The sequence below is a fragment of the Danio rerio genome, chromosome 20 (genome assembly GCF_052040795.2).
Source record: "Danio rerio strain M-AB ecotype USA chromosome 20, GRCz13ab, whole genome shotgun sequence".
NCBI classification, from domain to species: Eukaryota; Metazoa; Chordata; class Actinopteri; order Cypriniformes; family Danionidae; genus Danio; species Danio rerio.
Window position 1 is genome coordinate 46,046,080 of NC_141040.1, and position 21,838 is coordinate 46,067,917.

At 35.2% G+C, this 21,838-nt stretch overlaps 1 protein-coding gene across 3 annotated transcripts in view; it reads left to right on the forward strand.

Moving 5' to 3' along the window:
- Nucleotides 1–21,407, forward strand: part of mcm9 (minichromosome maintenance 9 homologous recombination repair factor) — a 38,026-nt gene extending 16,619 nt beyond the window's left edge. Inside the window, 11 exon segments of one of the 3 annotated variants that reach the window (NM_001346160.1) lie at nt 359–675; nt 2,857–2,938; nt 5,185–5,385; nt 9,305–9,430; nt 9,562–9,681; nt 12,093–12,267; nt 12,963–13,165; nt 15,135–15,338; nt 17,505–17,587; nt 17,686–17,831; nt 19,586–21,407. In NM_001346160.1, the coding sequence (NP_001333089.1) occupies nt 359–675; nt 2,857–2,938; nt 5,185–5,385; nt 9,305–9,430; nt 9,562–9,681; nt 12,093–12,267; nt 12,963–13,165; nt 15,135–15,338; nt 17,505–17,587; nt 17,686–17,831; nt 19,586–21,017 (3,089 nt within the window). In that variant the 3' untranslated portion in view covers nt 21,018–21,407. 3 annotated transcript variants of the gene reach the window in all.
- Nucleotides 21,408–21,838: the final 431 nt, after the last annotated feature.

Below are 21,838 nucleotides of genomic sequence, written 5' to 3' on the forward strand. Positions count from 1 at the left end.
TATCTCCAGCAGAAAAGATCTCCAAAGATGCCGTTTTAAATTGTAAAAATATCAGTGTTTTAAACAAATGAAGACAGCAGAAGTCAATTATTCATTTGAATAATTATGCGTGACATGTTTACTGCTCCAAAATAATGTTTCCCAAATTAAAATATGTTGTATACAGAGGGGGGAAAGGTTTTGTTTTTTACCCAGACATTTATAACAAATATATTTGAGAGTAGTGACCACAATACCGGGAAACTGTGATATTTATATCTAAGGTTATTATACCTTCAGAATCTTATACCGACCCATGCCTAAATAATGATTTTTGGGTAAACTAATCCTTTTAATGTGTTTCTTTACTTGTTTGTAGGTTTACCTGTGTGTCCTGAGCTGACTAGAGATCATATTCCTAAAGCCAGAGACGTGGGTCATTTCCTGTCCGTCACGGGCACTGTCATCCGCACCAGTGTAACCAAAGTACTGGAGTATGAGCGAGACTACATGTGCAATAAGTGCAGACACGTGTTCTCTGTGCAGGCCTCCTTTGAGCAGTTTTACACCTTCACTCCACCGACCAGCTGCCCCAGTGAGGAGGGATGTGGTTCTTTTAAATTTACCTGCCTATCTGGGAGTGATGCCCCACCGGCCGCCTGCAAGGACTACCAGGAGATCAAAATTCAGGAGCAGGTGAGAGTTTTGTTTTTGCGATTTTAGTGCTGTTTATTCAGGGAGAGTCACTCTGAAGCACCCTGGTGCAGGAAAAAAAAGCTTATTTAACAATGAATATATTCTGTTGTATATAGATGAGTGCAATATTTATTGTCTACAAAAATAGCTGGTATCGAGCATGTTATCTTTGGAAAAACATATACTGTAATTCAGGTTCCTTTTTTAGACATAAATTAGTTAGTTTTTTACTATTTTTAAGCAAAAAAACATGTTCCAGATAAATCCACAGCTAAGGATTTGTGCTTCTCAGAGTTTTGTTCTTGAATGCATCTTTTTTTGAAGGAATCAGTTGAGCAAATGATGCAATTGTCAATTCATAAAGACAGTCGCAACAATCGTGCAATGATTGTCTGAATGAATGATTCAGTAAATCACTTGTTAGGACAGGTATTGGTCGCAGTCTACTTTGCCATTTATTTATCCATGCCAGGCCTAAGTCAGCCAGCAAAATTCTATATATACTGTATACAGATGATTCTAGGACTGCAGGTACATCTTGTGTCCAAGATGAACCTTCTTTGTATTCAAAAACAAAAACTCTTAATTATAATGACAAACATTTTCAATAATGACACACATGATATCAAGTATCTTAAAAAATAATGTTTGTATGACATTTTATTTTGAATAAGGGACGGTACAGTGGCACAGTGGTTAACACTGTCGCTTCACAGCAAGAAGGTCGCTGGTTTGAGTCCCAGCTGGGCCAGTTGGAATTTCTGTGTGTTTGAATGTTCTTCCCATGTTGATGTGGAAAAGGCATCCGCTGTATAAAACTTACGGAGGAATAGTTAGCGGTAGGCATGGGACGATAACCGTGTTCAAGCAAGATATACCGCGGTTTGGAAAAGTCAGGGTTCTAAATCAGTTAAAATTTTCTGCTATACCGTTCCTAAGGTGAGTATGATTTTTTTATTTCCTTTTTTTTTTTTTTTTTAGGACAGCAGTATCTTCAGCAGAAAGATATCCAAAGATGCAGTTTTAAGTTGTAAATAAATCTGTGTTTTTCAAACCAATTAAGACAGCAGAAGTCAATTATTCATTTAAATTATTTAGCCTGTTTTGCTACTATACCAAAATGATTAAAATGTTTCCCAAATTAAACTATATTGTGTTCAAAGGGGAAAAAGGTTTTGTTTTTTACCTAGACATATAGAAATAATATATCTTAGAATAGTAATCTCATTACCGTGAAACTGTGATATTTATATTTAAGGTTATTAAAATGTCAGAATCTTATACCGGCCCATGCCTAGTTGGCGGTTCATTCCACTGTGTCGACCCCTGATAAAAAAGGGACTAAGCCAAAGGAAAATTAATGAATGTTTATTTACAATTACATAGTAAATAAAATTCCCATTATTCCTGTTTTTTTGTTCTCTCCACCTCCTGAATCATACATTTAGCTTTAATTATCAAGACATTAATTAAGCCTAATTTTCATCTTTTTTGGTTTGTGTGCTTTACATCTCTTTTCTGTATTATTTGTAATTTCAGTTATAAAATCATTGTACTAAAGGTTTAGGATGCACTCAATAGTAGATCAAATTAAAATTAGTAAAATTATTTGTGAGTTCTGTTGTTGTGATTCATCCATTCTTTTTCTTTTTGGCTTGGTCTTTTTAATAATTAGGGGTCGCCACAGAGGAATGAACCGCCAACTTATCCAGCATATGTTTTACGCAGCGGATGCCCTTCCATCCGCAACCCAACACTGGGAAACACCCATACACTCTTGCATTCACATTAATAATAGATTCTGTTTACCGTAAATTATTCATTCTAATCCTTTGTATTAATTGTTAAAAATTTCCACACAAAAAAAAGTATTTAGATGCAAATGTTGGTCATTATTGCAGACCACTAGCTCCACTGTCATTTTTTAAATGTAATTTTAGAATATTTTACTACATGCTACAGTGGGTCAATCATTCGGTCACATCTGATTTACCAATACCACGCCACAACCCAAATCAAGTCTCACCCAATTTTGTTTTTGTGTTGACTAAGCTGATGTGCTCAGGTGTTTGTCACAAAAGAAAAGATTATAGCACATTCTGTTTGATGTTGACAGGGTCTTACTATGAAGCTGATGTAACGGAAAATAAACTGTAAATGTAAATGCACTCTCACCTACAGGTACAGAAGCTGTCGGTGGGCAGCATTCCTCGATCCATGCTCATCATCCTGGAGGATGATCTTGTGGACAGCTGCAAATCAGGTTAAAAGCAGAAATAGAGTTCAGTCTGTGGTTTATGCATGTACAATACAAAAAATGTTTTTTTTTACTTGGAGTTTTTGTCCTATTTCTTGTCCAAATATCTATAAATTCTAAAATCAAGAAGTGTTTTCTGGACTAGTAAAACACATGTTTGTTTTCATAATTAAATCAAAATGAAGTGTTTTTTTATTTATTCACATGCTTTTTACATTTTACTACAACAAAAGAGAGGGGAAAAACAATACAATAATAATACATATAAAATACAATACATACAATTAAGTTTTTTTTTTCTTGTAGCAAAATAATCTTCCAATGGGTTAAGTAAAATAATCATGTTTTCGCTTTGAGAAATTTATTTTACTTACCCCATTGGCAGATTATTTATGTTGTTTTATGGGTACAACAAGACAAAACTTTAAAGAAAAACACTTTACAGTGTACTGCCCTTTACAAGTTGACAGTAAAGAAATGATTATTAGTATGTCATCAAATCACATATGTTTTAGTTGTTTTTTTTGTTCTAAGTATTATGTAAACATAAACTACGCTGTAGAAAGCAATTCGTTTTTAAAAAGAAAGTAAATCTGATTTTACTTTAAAAAAAACAACAAAAAAAAACAAGTAATTCTGTTTTAACTTCAATTATTATTCATTCATTCATTTTCTTATCGTCTTAGTCCCTTTATTAATATGGGTTCGCCACAGCGGAATGAACCGCAAATTTATCCAGCATGTGTTTTTTATGCAGTGGATCCCCTTCCAGCTGCAACCCATCACTGGGATTCATCCATACACTCTCATTTACACACAAACACTACGGGCAATTTAGCTTACCCAATTTATCTATACCACATGTCATTTGACTTGTGAGGAAAACCAACACGGGTAGAACATGCAAACTCCACACAGAAATGATCACTGACCCAGCTGAGGCTCAAACCAGCAACCTTCTTGCTCTGAAGCAACAGCGCTACCCACTGTGCCACCACACAGCAATTATATAATATGTTCTAAGTATTTTTTGGTTTGTTTCAGTATTTTTTTTTAAACATTAACTACACTTTAAAAAGCAATAATTTTTTTAAAAAAGTGAGTTAATCCATTGCCTTAAAAGTTGATTTTACTTAATGTAAGTAATTCTGTTGTTACTTAAATTCTTTTTTTTTTAATTATGCACATAGTTTATTTGCTTAATAATTACTTTAAATAAATACTTTAATAATTAGACATAATTATAAGACAATGGGTTTACTCACTTATTTTAAAGGTAAAGTCCACTAAACAATTTGTGTACTGTTGCACTGAATTGTTTTATGCAGTGTTTATGATAAATCATAGCATAAATGCATAATTTATATATATATATATATATATATATATATATATATATATATATATATATATATATATATATATATATATATATATATATTTTTTTTTTTTTTTTTTTTTGCAAAAAAGTGAAATTAGGCCTGTCACAATAATCAATATATCGACTTATCACACAAAATATGGACATGACCTCAATAATTTTTGGTGATGCAATATATGTTGCCCATTCATAAAAAAACAATACTAGCTACTACTCTTTAGCTGATTGTGCAACATCTCTATCTCTGTTAGCAGTAAACACTATAGTGTTAACTATAAAATTACTATAGTATATTTTGATGTGGGAGTCTGACAACAGAAAATAGATCTGGTAGCAGATATTGCAGTCTCTGTTATTTTTTACTTTGCATTTTTTTGTTAACGTTTATTATTGTTTAGTTGTTTTCACATTCTAATTTTAATGCCTAAGTATTACATTGTTAAAATGACTTTAATAAAATTAAATATTCTTAAGAATAAAATAAGATGTGTTCTTTGGAAGAGTGTACTTGCATTGTGATATTTTATTGTCATTCAGCATTATATAATGAGTGACACAAATTACAATAGTATCGTTTATCGCAATATTTTTGGTGCAATATATAGTAAAACAAAATAGATATCGTGACAGGCGTAGGCACAATCAAATGTAAAGAAGAAAAATATTTAAAGCTTTCTTAGAGTTTTATTGTTCTGAATTTTTTGTCATGGTAGGATTTGATTGTTCAGGGTGTTTTTGTTGGGATTTTTTTAATCACAGCGTGTTTGCTTGCTGTTTATGTTTACTTCACTGTTATAATAATAGTAGCATCCCTCAGGGCATCATCACATGTCTTTTTGACTCGTGTGATGCTGTCATGTGTATCTTACAGGAGATGACATCACAGTGTACGGAGTTGTGTGTCAGCGCTGGAAGCCGATGTTTCAGGACTGCCGCTGCGATGTGGAGATCGTGCTAAAAGCAAACTATATAGAGGTCAATAATGAGCAGTCCACTACAGCACTGGTGCTGGAAGACATTCAGAAGGAGTTTGAGGAATTCTGGGACAGTCACAAACATGACCCCATTGCCGGTACACAGTCTCTGTCTTTTAAAATAGTGATTCTGAGAAATGCAGTCTGGGTGGAAATAGGTTATTGTAGTAAACAAAGTCTAAAAGTATTGGTCAAAAAACATTGTCCTGACATATAATACAAGATTTCCCAATAGACTAATAACTAAAACTAAACCAATCTAACAACAGTCACTGAAACAAAGTTATTTTAGTAAACAAAGACTTGAAATATTGGTCAAAAAACATTGTCCTGACATATAATAACACAATATAAAAATAAACACAATAATATTCACAATAGATTAAAAGCTGAATCAATCTAACAGCAGTCACTGAAAAACTAGCTAAAATAATATAATAATTAGCAAAAATAATTAGCACTCATTCTGTGGTAGAAAATCTGGCCTGTAGATGATTATATACAGAAACATCTTTAATATATAAACATAAAACATGTTTTACCTATTCTTCATTTGGCAAAACAAAATTTAATTAGGCATGTTTAACTAACCATGCAGTTTCATCTTTAATATGAAGATGCTTCTCTGAATTCTTCATCAATTTTACTTGTATTCATTGCAGTTTTGGATGCAGTGTCTGATCTAACAATTATTTTTTGTTATACTAAAAAGTTTGCACCAGAGTTAACAAACATTGCAAACATTAAATTTTGCTGTGGTCGACACTGGGCATGTTTGGTTAACTAAAACTAGATGTATAAAAACTAAATAGAAATGTGTGTACAAAATAAAAATGAAACTAAAGCTAACAAAAACATGAATGAAGCAAACAATCTAAAACTAAGCTGAAATGTATAGCAAATGTAAAAAAAAATTATGCCCAAAAACCCATTTAAACAAATGCAAAACTATATTAACCTTTGGGTGAACAGCAGGATCTTTTACAGCATCATGTCTCCTTGGCATATAAAAGGTTTTTCACTTTCCTATTGCTATCCAAACTAGATTTTGGTTCCTGTAGAGAAAGTTTAGCTGATGAGGACCATGAAACTGTGTTGTAATCTGTTGCCACTAGTGTTTGCTGACGCACAATATCACTATTAGGCTGCCATTGCTTATAAAGTTATTTGAACACATCCCTAACTCCAGCCACCATATTTAACTTTGCCATGTAACTCATGCTGCACCTTTTTTTTTTTTTTTTTTTTGAATGAAACCTTAAATCACATTTTAAGAATATTACATTTCTAATCAGTCAGATACATGAGTTCAACATGGTGAATATACAGCAAAACAAACATAAATAAATAAGCAACCACCTACTCATTTTCTGCAACCACTCCTTGTAACCATTCTAGCAACTGATAATAAGTACTTCTTAGCAACTTATCAAACCATAATAACCAGTCCAAAACTCCCAGTATAGAGTTTTGCTAAAAGGGATACAGCTGTGGTTGGAGAGTCATTTATAATTTATTAAATTACCCATTCATTGTACTTTTACAGTACGGTATAGTACCATACTATTAATGTCTTCCTAAACCCAACCATCACAGTAATGTAAAAACAGTAATTATACCCTTGATGGCATGGGTTTTGTTTTGTTTTTTTTAGGAGGAAAAAAATGTATATTTCACCCTAATTTTTGGGTGCTTGGCGGTCCCTTATAATGGATCAATCATAATATGTGCTCCCCCTGGCCCCTCCACCACTTGTTGATTTATTGCCTCAGGGCAACAACGTGCTATTAGGGTACTTAAGGTTTTCTGTATATTATTATATGTGAAATGAGGTACAAACAAGCCATAAATACATTAGAAAAAATTTACATAAACAATATCAATAAGTAATATTTCATCAAAAACTAGCCATAAATGGTGTATTGTGTGCTCCTGTGGGGTACCGATTGAATGTACTTGTTTATTAATATTTATTATTCATTGTGGAACCTCAGAAAGTTGTTGAAGCAAAGGTGGGTGCCATATTTTGGTCAATTGGCTTTAGGTCAGGGTGCCCAAACTCGGTCCTGCTGGGCCGGTGTCCTGCAGAGTATAGCTCTAACCCCAGTTAGACACACCTAAACCAGCTACTCAAGCTCCAACTAGCATAGAAATGTATTGGCAGGTTGACAATTAAACTCCGGAGATAAACTTTGCAGGACACCGGCCCTCCAGGACTGAGTTTGGGCATTCTCCTTTAGAAGAACCTTTGCATCTTGGTACTCTGTATCTCTTTTTCTGTGTATCCATAACCATAAATTGGGCTGAATCCAGATGCACATCAAACTCCGTTCCTAGAGGGCAGCAGCCCTGCAGAGTTTAGTTCCTACCCTACTTCAGCACACTTACCTGTAGGTTTCAAACAAGCCTAAAGAACTTGATTAATTTCATTAGGTTTGCTTAAACAGGGTTAAAGATAAACTCAGCAGAGCTGTAGCTTTTTGCAAGTTTAATTTGCATCTTTGAATGAAAACATCGCTAATGTGACTCTTAAAGCTCGCTGTCAGAAGCAATGAGCCTAACGGTTCAATTTTGTTCTTTACCTCCATAAAATGTTTCAACATCCATTTCCTGTGAGTAATACCTTAGAGTAAAGCAAAAAATATATTAATAATATGTGGTGATGACCATACGTTTCTGCACATTTCCATCCATAGGATGTTCTTGTTTTAACAAAAGTGGTCTAACTGCACAAAGTTGCCTTGAGGCAACAAATAAAAGGCTATCATTTTAGTATATAGATAATAACAAAAAGTGTCTTTTCTCAATCCAATATGCTGCTTCACATATCCATTCACAGCGAACATATTTTTATTATGAAGATATTTCAATTTAAACATGTTAGAAAAAGTTAAATCTATGTTACCTTCTGCTAGCAGTGTACTCAAGCAGGCTATGATCCCAAAAAATTGTTCAATTGACCCCAGAAGACAGGTAAAATCCACACCCATCTCAAATTTCTTATTATTAGACTTTTTTGTGATGTTTTAACAAAAACCCCCTTTGAAAAAATTAAAGGAGGGTTTTGTGGACCGAAAAACTGGTTTGTTATACTGAGTAGTATTCATCAAATTAACTATTAAATTGAATTTAATAATGCCTACCCTGCCCAGTAATGTCAAAATATCCATTATTGTTGTACAGCATCACAAACATTGTTATATTGATGAGAGTATCCACAGCTGTATCTCATCTAGGTTTTACCGCAGAATACTCTGTATACCTTAATATCTTAAAACTGTCTGTGTTCTCATAGGATGCTTTAGAAATGTCTCAGAAGTGCAGTCCATTATCATGTGTTGGTGCTTCAGTGTATTGGGGCATTATTATGGTGTTCTTTAATGGTCGCTAGAGTGTTGTGGTTGGTTGTTAAGGTGTTTTGAGAGGATTGTGAGTTATATTGGGAGATTAAGGTGCCCTGAGTGGTGCCTATGGTATTATAAACTTGACAAAGAACTGCTAGAATGTTCTGAATTGTTTCTAGGGTGTATTGGGATGTTGCTGAAGTACTTTGAGTTGTGGCTGTGGTGTTCTTAGTGGTTTATACCAAAGTCCCTTTAAGGCAAGTCACTTAACTCTGCAGCCATCTTTGAAACCCCTCTCTGGCATTCAGTTTGAATGGGGAGTCAAATCCTCGGGTCTTAGCTGGTCAGGCTGGAAGATGACCTGTCAAAACCAGCTATGTCCAGCTTAAACCAGGCTGGTCAAGCTGGTTTTAGCTGGTCATTTTCCAGCCTGACCCACTAAGACCAGGCTGGAAATGACCAAAACTCTTCTAAAACCAGGAATTTTGCGCTATGTCTCTGGTTCCTACTTAGCAATTATCTTTACATCCTAGCAACAACTCAGTCAGAACCTTCTAGCAAGCATCTAATAAACCCCTACAGCCACTCATAATGTTTGAATCTCATGGGATTGAGTGTGTTTTTGAGGATTCATATCATCTCTTCTTCTTCTCTTTCTCTTGACATTTTGAAGGCAGGAATGAAATCTTGATGAGTCTGTGCCCTCAGGTGTTCGGCATGTACGTCGTCAAGCTGGCTGTTGCTATGGTTTTGGCAGGTGGTGTGCAGAGAATAGATGCATCTGGAACCAAGGTGAGAGGTATGTGTTCGCACTACACATAATGGAAGCTCTGACATTTTGGCTCATCGTTAAGGCAAGATTGAAACCGTATAACTCATGTGAACAGATCTGAATAGTTGTGACTCAGTGGATGTGCTGTGTGGGTATAGGAGAGTCTCATCTGTTGCTGGTGGGTGATCCAGGCACTGGGAAGTCACAGTTTCTGAAGTACGCTGCTAAGATTACACCACGGTCTGTGCTCACGGCAGGAATCGGATCAACTAATGCAGGTTCCACATGTTCTTCTTCTGAACCTCATGTCAACGTCTCATTAACATTCTTGGATATGCTCTCTAGAGCGATGTTTTGAGAAACATAATAGTATACTGTTGTTAAATTGAATTTGTTCTGTGCGCAGTATGCAGGTTTTCTGAATGCACGTTAAAAATGAAGTAAAAATAGACTATTGGTTTTGACTGTTGTGACATACTTTTATGAGTAAGTGTAACTGTCAAGTATATGTGTATGAAAGTATGTTTTTCAGCTTTTTCTTTCATTGTTAATTAATTTATTATTTTTTTATTCAGTGTAACTTCGACTTATAAGAATAAGAACAGATTTACTAAACCTTTAAATACATTTTAAATGAAAACATAAAATGTGTGATAAACAATTGATGAAACTACAGTTATATCATTTATATAATTAACATATTAACTTTGTTATATTACAACATTTTATGAATGAACATTATTATATTCACTTAATCTGTCTGTCTGTCTGTCGTTCTATCTATCTTTATCTATCTGTCTGTCTATCTATCTATCGTTCTATCTATTGTTCTATCTATCGTTCTGTCTATCTATCTGTCTGTCTGTCTGTCCATCAATCTATCTATCGTTCTATCTATCGTTCTGTCCATCCGTACGTCCATCTGTCTGTCTGTCGTTCTATCAGTTTATCTATCTTTTTATCTATCCATCTATCGCCTCATCTATCTATCGTTCTATCTATTGTACTATCATTTTATCTATCTATCGCTCTATTGCTCTATCTATCTGTCTGTCTGTCTGCCTGCCTGCCTGTCTGTCTGTCATTCTGTCTATCGTTTTGTCATTTTATCTATCCGTCTTTCTGCCTATCGTTTTATATATTGTTCTATTCATCTATCACTCTATCCATCGTTCTATCTATCATTTTATCTATCTTTCTGTTTATCGTTCTGTTTGTTCATCTCTCCGTCATTCTGTCTCATTCTATTTATCGTTCTATCATTTTTTCAATCGTTCTGTCATTGCATCTATCGTTGTATGTATCGTTCTAACATTCTATCGCTCTATTTATCTATAGTTCTTTCTATCTATCGTTCTGTTGCCGAACGTTCAGCTTTACTATCACAAGAACAAATAATAAATTATAAAAACAAATAAATTATAATACAAATAATTTTACAAAAGACAAAAAAGAATTTATAGTGTACTACATTAGTTATACTTCCTTTTTAAATACATTCGAGACTATTGACTGTAAGCATTTGAGCATTAGTTTCAATTTTGGATATTTAAATAGCAAAATTAATCATATTGGAAACCCCTAACATTTAGATTAGAGGTTGAATAACAAGGTGTTATATATGAAAATAAGTAGATGTAAAGAATGTGGATGCTATTTACATTGAATTACATTGAAATGGCTCCATAATGTTTAATCTCTCATAACTGCCTCAATAACCCTCCTAAGATGGATTATACACAAAAAAATATGCAAACTTTATGTAGTAATTTCTAATGCGCACATTAGCCCCTTTCACACATACAGACCTGTCCGGAAAATTGGCGGCAATTTTCCGGAAAGATTGTATGTGTGAACAGGTCCCTTTTGAAAATACCGGTAAATTCGTTCTGGCTATTTTCCGGAAAAAGAAGTTGTAACATTACCGGCAATTTGCCGGAATGCTGCGCTGTGTGAATGCAGAAGGAAGATTACCGTAATAAGCGCGTGCACGTCTAGAACGTGCTGACGTGAGACGTCTGCTTTAGCCAATCACAACAGTCAGACGCATTTACGTCCGCGCGGTTTGTGAGGATAAAAGCCTTTGAATATTTTTCCAGACACATTTAGCTGCTAGAAGTTAGTCAGATCACGTTTATATGTTCTTCTTAATGCCAACTGTGTAAATAATCATCGATGAGATGCTTATGATAAGCCGTTGTTTGTTTACCTTCAAGCTTTGTGTGCGCCTATGAGCGCCTGCACACGCACATATTATGAACATCTCGACTTGCGAAAGTGATCCTGCGAAAGTTGTTCACAATATTGATCATCCAGAGGTAATGTAGTAAAATGTTTACAAATACAAGCGCAGCCGTTTAAAGCTCATTTTTGGTGAATGATGTCAGAATTTACCGGTATTTTGGAATGGATGAGTGAATGCTCTTTTCCGGAAAATTTCCGTAACGTCCTCGCCTGTGTGAACAGCGCTTTTTTGAATATACCGGTAAAGTCGTTCCGGAATTTTTCCAGAAATTTACCGGTATCACTGTGTGAAAGGGTCTATTGTCTCATCCACTGCTCATAAATTTCAGGATTGTTGCACACTTTTTTAAATTGCTGTGTACACATACTGTTTTTGAAAAATGCATCAGTTTGTGCCATGCATTGGGCATTTATTGCTGTCGTGTGATTATGAAATGTGACTCAGGTTTGACGGTGGCGGCTGTGAAGGACTCTGGAGAGTGGCATCTGGAGGCTGGAGCTCTGGTTCTGTCTGATGGAGGCCTGTGCTGCATTGATGAGTTCAACAGCATCAAAGAGCACGACCGCACCAGCATCCATGAGGCCATGGAGCAGCAGACTATCAGCGTGGCCAAAGCCGGGTGAGTGCTGGAGCTCATAACCCCACATGCTATCAGATTAGAAGATTTCCCCATTCCATTTGATTTTGATTAGGCATGGTAAATGTGCAGAGCTGGTGGTCCTCCAGGAACGTGGTTGAGAAACACTGGACTAGAGCAGCAATACACAACATTTTGAAACATAAGTGTGTGTTTGACCGCTCTGGTTGCAATAAGCCACAAAACTGAGGGAATTAAGCATGCTGAGGTTTGTGCCACAGAAAGAAGAAAGATGCCTCATGTTATTTTAATGACACATCCAACTTGCTCCACTTTTTCTTTATGTTCATCCATATTTTGTTGCTGCTCTAATGCTATTTTAATGTTTTCTCTGCTGCACAGATTAGTTTACAGATAAACTATATACAAATCTCTGAATCTCTTTAGAAATACAAATCTCTGGCAACGAACATTAAATATCAGCCAGCCCTACAGCACTGTCCCTGATTTTCTAGCTTTTGTGCTGGGTAGAATGTACAGAATATAAAAAAGAAATTAATCTATAGTGTTTGAGTAACTTTTTGACCACTTAAATTATTTGGGGAAAAAAGAAGACATTTTTCTTTGCCCAGTCTTACTATGTGCCTGAGTAATATATGACTGGATAATTCTTTACCATTTTTTTATTAACCAGAAGCATGAAAGCATCATTAAATATCCCTCTTTTACATTTTTAGAATGGTGTGCAAATTAGACACAAGAACCACCATCCTAGCGGCTACTAACCCAAAGGGCCAGTATGACCCTAATGTGTCTGTGTCTGTGAACGTGGCTCTCGCCAGCCCCCTGCTGAGCCGCTTCGACCTCGTCCTGGTTCTGCTGGATACAAAAAACCCAGACTGGGACAAAATCATCTCCTCCTTCATCCTGCAGAATAAAGGTTCGTCCCAGAGAAGAGTCTTTTGTTTTTTTTAGGCTGCATTTACACTGCATGGTTAATTGCAGTGTACATTAAAAAGACTGAAACTTGTAATTTTGGCTATTCAAATGTACAATTAATGTAAACACAAGACAAAAACTATTTAAATTTAAAATATAATTCATTATTAAAATTTTTGTTTAACTTGTAACACAGATTTCTTCATGTAAACAACATACCCACAATAAACCATCAAGATCCTGGCTTGACAGCCATATTTATTACAGAAATAAAAACACAAGAATGTTAATGCTATTTGAATTTCAAAACAATCAATACCAATAAAGAAAGCATTGATTTCCAAGTTAGATTCTAAGTGGACTGCAAAAAAAATGCCAAAATATAGGCATTGCAAAAATGGAAAAATATAATAATAATAATAATAAAGTATTGAATACAAACAATTGTACTCATTGAAAAGTTGTATTGGTGTGAGTTGAGAACATTAATTATAAAGCAATTACAAAACAATTTTGCTTAGTCCTTCTTTACATTCAGACAGTTGCTAAGACAGTCCAGTCGGTTGACATTATTGGGGGACAATGTGGATCTTTTGTTTTGAATGATGTGAGCTGAGAGTGAGAACAAGCAGGATTACTGAATCAGCATATGAATTTCGGTGGCTATTTTTGTGGACGCTGGTGCTGCGACAAGGAAGCATCAAGCGATATATCAATGGCACATTGATAGGTGCTGTGTCACACCAAACCGCGCACACACCGCGTGCAGGACAGCGCAGCTGGAGCGACTCCCTTTAGATTCAACACGCATGATCACGTTCCTAAAATTTGTTTAAACTAAGCGTTCTAAAGTATGGCTGTATTTCACAAGGATTCTGACACAACAACGTGAAGCACATGCTTTACAAAACTTTAAAACTACAAAACGTTACAAAACGTTAAATCGGGAAACACGTCCAACTTAATGAAACATTGGAGGGCGCGTGCTGAAAGGCAGAGGAATGCGCTGACTTTGATAGCTCATTAATTATTTATACTGAAACTTGCCATAAAAAAGTGCTTCCTTGGTCTTATCCATATTTCTTTCCATGTTGAACTCACCACGGCCACAACAGGAAATAAAAAAACTGCAACTGCGTTAATTGCGGATTTTTTTTAACGCGTTAATTATTTAGATTTAATCGCATGTGTTAACCACTTATTTTGACAGCAATAAATATTTTATGATATTATTTTATATTATATTATATCATATCATATTAAATTGTATCATATATTATATCATATTATATTATTATATGTATTTTATAATTATATTTATTATTTTATTTTTCAGATTTATGTATCCTATATGAATAACAATATTTAAATAAAATCTTTTATTACGTTTTAAATTGTTGTTATATTTTATCAAAAATTAATAATTTATATGTAAAACTAAAAATCCTTTATGAAGTAATTTTATAGATTTATAAAATGTATAATGGTAAACATTTTGTAGGTTATATTTAACATGCATTTAGAATATATACATTTTTATCTTAGAAGTATGTCTTTGCACAATAAATTATCTTATTTTATAATATTTATACTTATTTCTATGTCATTATATTTTTGTTTGTTTTAATTCTCATTTAAATAATTATATTTTATAGTATATATTAACTGTACTGTTTTACCATTTTGTGAATCATTAAAGTGTTATTGAATCATACGTTCCATTCATTATCTATGCCTACTTCTCCATCATGGGATTTGTTGCATTTTCAATATTCATTATTTTCCCAAGCACTGCCACTCTGGAAGGAAAACCTGCCCCTTTGAGTCCTGAATCGCCTCTCATTTGCCTGAGATTCTCTTTGATACTCACTAGAAGTTCATGGTGAAGCATTGCCATTTGTTGCACATTTATAAAATATTCATCTTAGCATTTCTCTCTAACTCTCTTCTCTCGTGTTTTTTCCCCTCAGGAGCGCCGAGCGAGTCTTTGTGTTTATGGAGCATGGAGAAGATGAGGGCCTATTTCTGCCTCATCAAGACTCTTAAGCCTCGTATAACACCGGAAGCAAACACTATCCTGAGCCGCTACTATCAGCTGCAGAGACAGAGTGACAGTCGAAACGCTGCCCGAACAACCATACGCATGCTGGAGAGTCTCAGCCGCCTCGCTGAGGGTAAGATGTTAGCACCTAGCATAACAACTGATCTCATTAGCTCTGATTTATGACTAAATTAATCTACTATTTAAGTTTATTCATCTTCTGAGACAAAATTTGGAGCTTAAAAGTGACAGCCACCACAGCATTGTTTATGAGGCTTATTTGAATGTTTATGCTATATTTTTTTTCAACTGATTAGACTTATGTTGTTGTTTTTTTATGGGAGATTAAAATCTATAACCATTATCTGACCATCTATCTATTGATCACTAGCAAAAAAGCCTAGTAACTAGTCTAGTGCTTACATCAGTGCAACATGTTAACAATCAATCATGTTAGAAGCATGCTAGCAACAAGCTTATTATTGTGTGCAAATTGTAAATTCATGCTAACAATATGCAATGAATGACAGAAATACCAGCACCATACTTGGCTAACACACTGATTTATGTTAAGATTGTTCAGACCTGTGTCAATATATGCAACATGTTAAATGTATGTGATAAAGTTTATAACAGGATAATGCTAACAACACGTTTATATGAATGTTAGAAAACATGCTGTTGACATGCTAACAACATGTGTAACGTTTTAAAACATCTAAGTTTATACTAGTGGTGTCATAAAACATAATAGTCAACCTGTTAATTCATCCTAGAAACAATTAATTAATTAATTTAATTAATTTAAACAACATGATATACACACTAGAAATGTGCTAGTAACATGCTAATATGTTAGTTTTTTTCTAAAACATGCTAACAGCACTCTAAAATATGTTAACTATTTTACTGTTTAGCAAAAATGCTATTAATGTAGCTAACAAAGGCCTGTACTATGTTTTTAACATGCTAAAGCATGCTAGCTGCAAAATTGTAAAACATAGTGACAATATGTGCTACAACATGCAACAAACATTGTAATATTCTGCTTAAACAAGCATAGTAACTAGTCCAGTGCTTACAACAGTGCAACATTAACAATTAATCATGTTAGAAGCATGCTAGCAACAAGCTAATTAACGTTATCAAATTGTATATTTATGCGATATGCAATAAATGTCTACAAAATGCTTATTAATACCAGCAACATAGTTATTTATGCTAACAATATGCTACCATGTTAAATTGCAACCAGTTCAATCTATTCATGTTACCAATGTTAAGTACTTAAAAAAATTATACTGATTCATGTTAAGATTGTGCAGACCTGTGTGAACATGTTAGCAACATGTTAATTGTTGCAATGTGGTAAACAACATGCTAAAATGTATGTGATTTTTAAAAAAGTTATAGCAGAATAATGCTAACAACATGTTAATTAATGTTTACAAAGTTATTAGAAATATGTTAGCAATCTAGCTAATGTGAATTGATGGAAGCACATGCTAATTAATACTAGAAACATGTTAATGCTAGTCATTTATGAAATACTAGCAGACATCCCAAGTCTACCGGAAGTTCCGGGAGTCTCCCGCAAATGCATAGAGACTACCGGATGCCCGCAAACGAATGATAATCTCCCAGAAATTCTTAAATTATCCTTTAAATACGGCGCACACCTCTCTCCACCGCATTCCTATCAGCTCTTCAGGTAGGTCGCGCGCAAGCCCCACTGCCTGTTCAGGTACATCGAACGCACACGCCCCCACCGTCATTCAGATACATTGCGCGCACACGCCCCTACCGCTCTTCAGATACACCCCACAGCTCTACAAGCACCCACTCTCCTGCAAATTATCCGCAAATCATCTCCAACTTGGGATGTCTGTACTAGAAAACATGCTAACAACATGCTAATTCATGCTAACATCATGTGTTAAAACATCAAAGTAGAGCTGATAACACGCCCCTATTGCTCTTCAGTTACGTCGCGCGCACACGCCACCACCACTTTTCAGATACGTTGCGCACCATTACCCACCACCCATGGCATTAACATGCTAAAGTATTACAATATGTGCTACAACATGCTAAAAATCTGCTTAAACATGGTAAAGTAGTACTAAATCAGTTTCAAACATGTTAACAAAATGAAAAGTCATTCCAGGAGCATGCCAAAACCAGGCTATGATTTTTCAGGCAAGCATTACTGTATTTCTGCAATGTAGTCCTATGTAGTTTTTTGCTAAAAGCCTTTGCATGATTGACTTGACTGTCAGTGTGTGTGTTTATGTTTCAGCTCATGCTAGGCTGATGTTTAGAGAGACTGTAACAGTAGAGGATGCTGTTGTGGTAGTGTCTGTAATGGAGTGCTCCATGCAGGTACTGCTATTATTATGTACATTAAATTCACTGACATTACTCCAATAACCTAAAGTAATATTACTCTTTTGATGAGCATTTGTTTGTGTTGGCCACAGGGAGGCGCTCTGCTGGGAAATGTGAATGCTCTGCACACCTCTTTTCCTGATGAGCCCTGTGAACAGTATAAAACACAGTGTGAGATTGTACTGGAGAGGCTGGGACTCTCTGATCTCCTACAGAGGGAACTACAGAGACTCTCAGGGTAAAGCAAAATGGTCATTTACATAGTACTGTTTGTTTGTGATGTTTTTGAATAAGACATAAACGCTGTTGTTTTGAAATTATTTTTATTTAGCTAAAACAAATTAAACTTATTATAATTGTTTGTGTTGTATTCAGTAAGGATGAATTACATTTTTCAAAAGTGACAAGGCATTTTTAGTCATAAGAGAATCGAAGACATTAGCATGGCTTTCTCAAAATATTAAGCATGCTGTTTATTAAAGTTTTTATTTAATTCGTTTTGTTTAAATGGTAAATGTTTTACATATGATATGAAATATTATATAAATATCTATAAACTTATATTTTTTAAAGACGTTTCATTAATGTGTGTTTGTATATTATATTATTAAATCATTTAATTAGCATTTTCCATATTTATTAAATTTACCGTTAGAATTTAATTTTTATAATCCTTAACAGTCTGTTATTTGTAATCCTATCGATCAATATTTAGCTCTATTTTTGTAAAAGCCTTAAAACCACTTTGTGGTTTGATAAATTTGATAAAACTTTTTATTTTTTAAGTTACATAATCTAATAAAATCTGTAAATTGTAATTATGTCAATCGATATTTACTATAATTCTATTTTTTAAGCTTTAAAAACGCTTAGAAAATATGCATGACCAATATCACACAAGTAGCAGTGCAATATGGCTGTATATCGGCACTGGTGGGAGGCATGTGTTGACTCAAGGCGGCAGGCCGAGTGCCTTAGTGTCCCCTCAGTGATGATATATAAATCCACATCGCACTGCTACAATTCATACACATCTGCAACTGGCGGTCAAAACAGCAGAAACTGTTGCTTAAAAACACAACGTCACTTTAGAGCTAGTTTTTGAATTATTCTCTAGCATAATGTCTAAAGTGATGACAAAACAGGTGATTTAGCCGAAAAAGCCAGAGCCTAGCAAACACTACCAGATTACTGTTATAAATACAGCACTACAACATACAAACGAGAGAGATAGACTTATAATGTCCCTCACCTGTTCTGTAATAATATGTTCTGCTGTTGTTTAAAATTTATACTAAAAAAAATGCTGTTCTCTGTCGCCGTCTTGTGGCGGAACATCAACCGTCTTTGCTCTGCTCAGTATGGCAACCTGATGGCCGCCGAACTCTCAACTTATAAATATTTTAAAATAGCACTATTGTCATAAATAAACTGCATAGTTGCAATCTAACTACATTCTTACCTAAAAAAAAGCCTCAAAAGTAAAATATGTTGCCCAACAGCTGTAATATTTGTCAAACTGTGGAGTGTCCTCTGCTTGCCACTCGTGTGGGTGAAGTAATAGACAAGGGTGAAGAGGCTGTATGAGTGCTGATATTACTTTTAATATCTTGTGGTTATCAGCTAATCAGATTCGAAAACCAGACAGAACTGTTGATCAGAAATACTCTGATAACATTTCTAAAAATATTTTAAATTTGAATTAAATGTGTATATATAGTCTGGTAATTTTCATGATATCAATTAATATTTAGTTCTGTTTTTGTACAAGCTTTAATACCACTTAGAAAATGTAATACAAAACACATCTAAATTAATCAGAAATCTACTCATTAAACTTTCTGTATTTATTATGTTTAAAATTTTATTGTTTATATTATAGAATCCTTCCTATAATCCAGTCAATCAACATTTACTTTTATTTAATCAAAAATGCATCTAAATTGATCACAAGTTCTCTTACTCAATTAAAGCTTTAATATATCTCTCCAGGCTGCAGAATGGTAGACCAGGATCCCCTAAAAGTCCTCAATCACATAGTGAACACAGAAATGAAAACACAACCAGTACAAATCACAGTAACCAAGAACTCGGCCTGAACTGGTTCCACTCCTTATCCAGCTCATCCAACATCACCTCCAACAATCCTCCAACACCAGTCATTACCTCAACACAGAACGCCATCACACCACCAGATATGACGAGCAAAAACCAACAGCAGCAGGCTTCGGTGTGGGCGAAAAGCGCAGATGTATCTGTGGAAGAAGCTGTACAGGAAACAGTCTCCAAAAAGCTCAGAGGCAAACGACTGAAAGAGATGAAAGAGACCCTCCTGCTGAGCAAAGACGACGATTTGGAGGACATCTTCTCTCATAGTACACCCATGAAAAACTCCAAACGTAAAAACATGGCAGACACTAACCAGGAGAGTGGAGAGGATCTACACGGCAAATTCACAAACTTCACTTTCAAGCCCAGAGAGAAAATGAGTCACGCTAATGCAAGCACAAGCACAAGTGCTCCTGAAAAACAGAAGAAGAGGAAGATTGAGACAGACTCACATCCTCCAGCAGAGGGCGGTAGAGCTAATAAAACTCTCCGAATGGAAACCCACAGTAAAAACAAGACTTGTATAGAATCTATAAAGGATGCAATGAAGCTTGAAGCTACTAAAAAACAGGGTGTTAAAAAAAACGAGTCAAGCTTACGTCCTCCAGCAGAGGGCAGTAGAGCTCATAAAATTCTCCGAATGGAAACTCAGAATACAAACTTGACACCTATAGAATCAGTAAGAGATTCAATGAAGCCTGAAGCTCCTAAAAAACAGGACGTCAAGAAAAATGAGTCAATCTTATGTCCTCCAGCTGAGGGCAGTAGAGCTGATAAAACTCTCCGAATGGAAATGTATAATACACCCAAAGATGTTTCCTCACAGCTCTTGAATGATGACAGTTCAGCTCAGAAACAGATGTTTGAGGATAAAGAACATCCCCAACAGCTGCTGTCGAGACTGAACGCTCTTTCTCCAGGTGAGAACGACGACGGCTCTAATAAAAAGCCACTAAAGACGGACCACCCAAAGGCTAAAGTCGCCAGCTCGACTCTGGCCAAACTTTCCAGGTTTTCCTTTACGGGCTCATCTGAGGAGCAGGCTGGACATAAAACAGTGCAGACTCCACCGGTGGCCGCAAATGGCGGTGTTAATGTTGTGGCAACAGGTTCTGAAAAACAGGAAAACATGACACATATGAGTATGAGGAGAGAGATCTCTGACAGGCAGGAGGATGATGGAGAAACCGCTGGAAGGAAGAGGAGGTGTTTTGAACTGGGCTCTGGAGGATCTGCTGGACTCATTAAAGGGTTTTCACTGTTCAGCTCGTCTGTCTTAGATGATGAAGATTTTGATGATGTCTGGAATTGGTAAAGCGAGATGTGGTTGTTGTGCGATAGCATTATATTTCTATTTTTAATGTTTGTTTTTTTGTTTGTTTGTTTGTTTTTGAAAACGTGATGTTTTAATTACCGCAAAACAATATGTCACATATATCAGATGAGATCTGACGTCACAATAATGGCAGTGTAAAGAAGCTATGTGCACTTTTTCTTTTGTTTCAGTAAATTTCAGTTATGTTTTTATTTCTGGTTTCAGTTGTTTGTTTTTACAAATTTGAATATCTCCATTTGTTTTAATGTGGTTAAATCGAAATGTTTATTCTTTAATATAATCGTCATTAAAAAAAAAAAAAAAACTTTTTTGATTTGCACAAATTTTAAACAGTCGTCAATTCGTGAGGAGTACTGCACTAAAGCAAAATAAGAGATTGAGCTGGTATTTTCACGCTGCCCTGGCTGAACCCGTTTACACCAATACGTTTTAGTTTTACAACAGTGTTTTAGAATGAAAACGATCCACACTGGCGTTTCTAAACAACTTTCCGTCCACTATACCGCTGAAAACGCACATCACGTGACCACACACACACACACACACACTCTGGCATGCACTGCAGCGATGAGAACTGTGTACGTCACTGCTCATCAAGGATCTACCGCTGGATCTAATCTCACTATATTTGTTAGGTGTGATGTTTAATTTATCTCGTCTCTAACGACATATTCCCCCACTTTGGTCTTTTGAATCTTTTACTTGTTCTCAGGTAACGTGTTTTGGCTGTGCACAAAGATAAGTTAATAAATTAGTTAATGTAATCGTACAATGATTCTGCACATGACTGATTGCTTGCA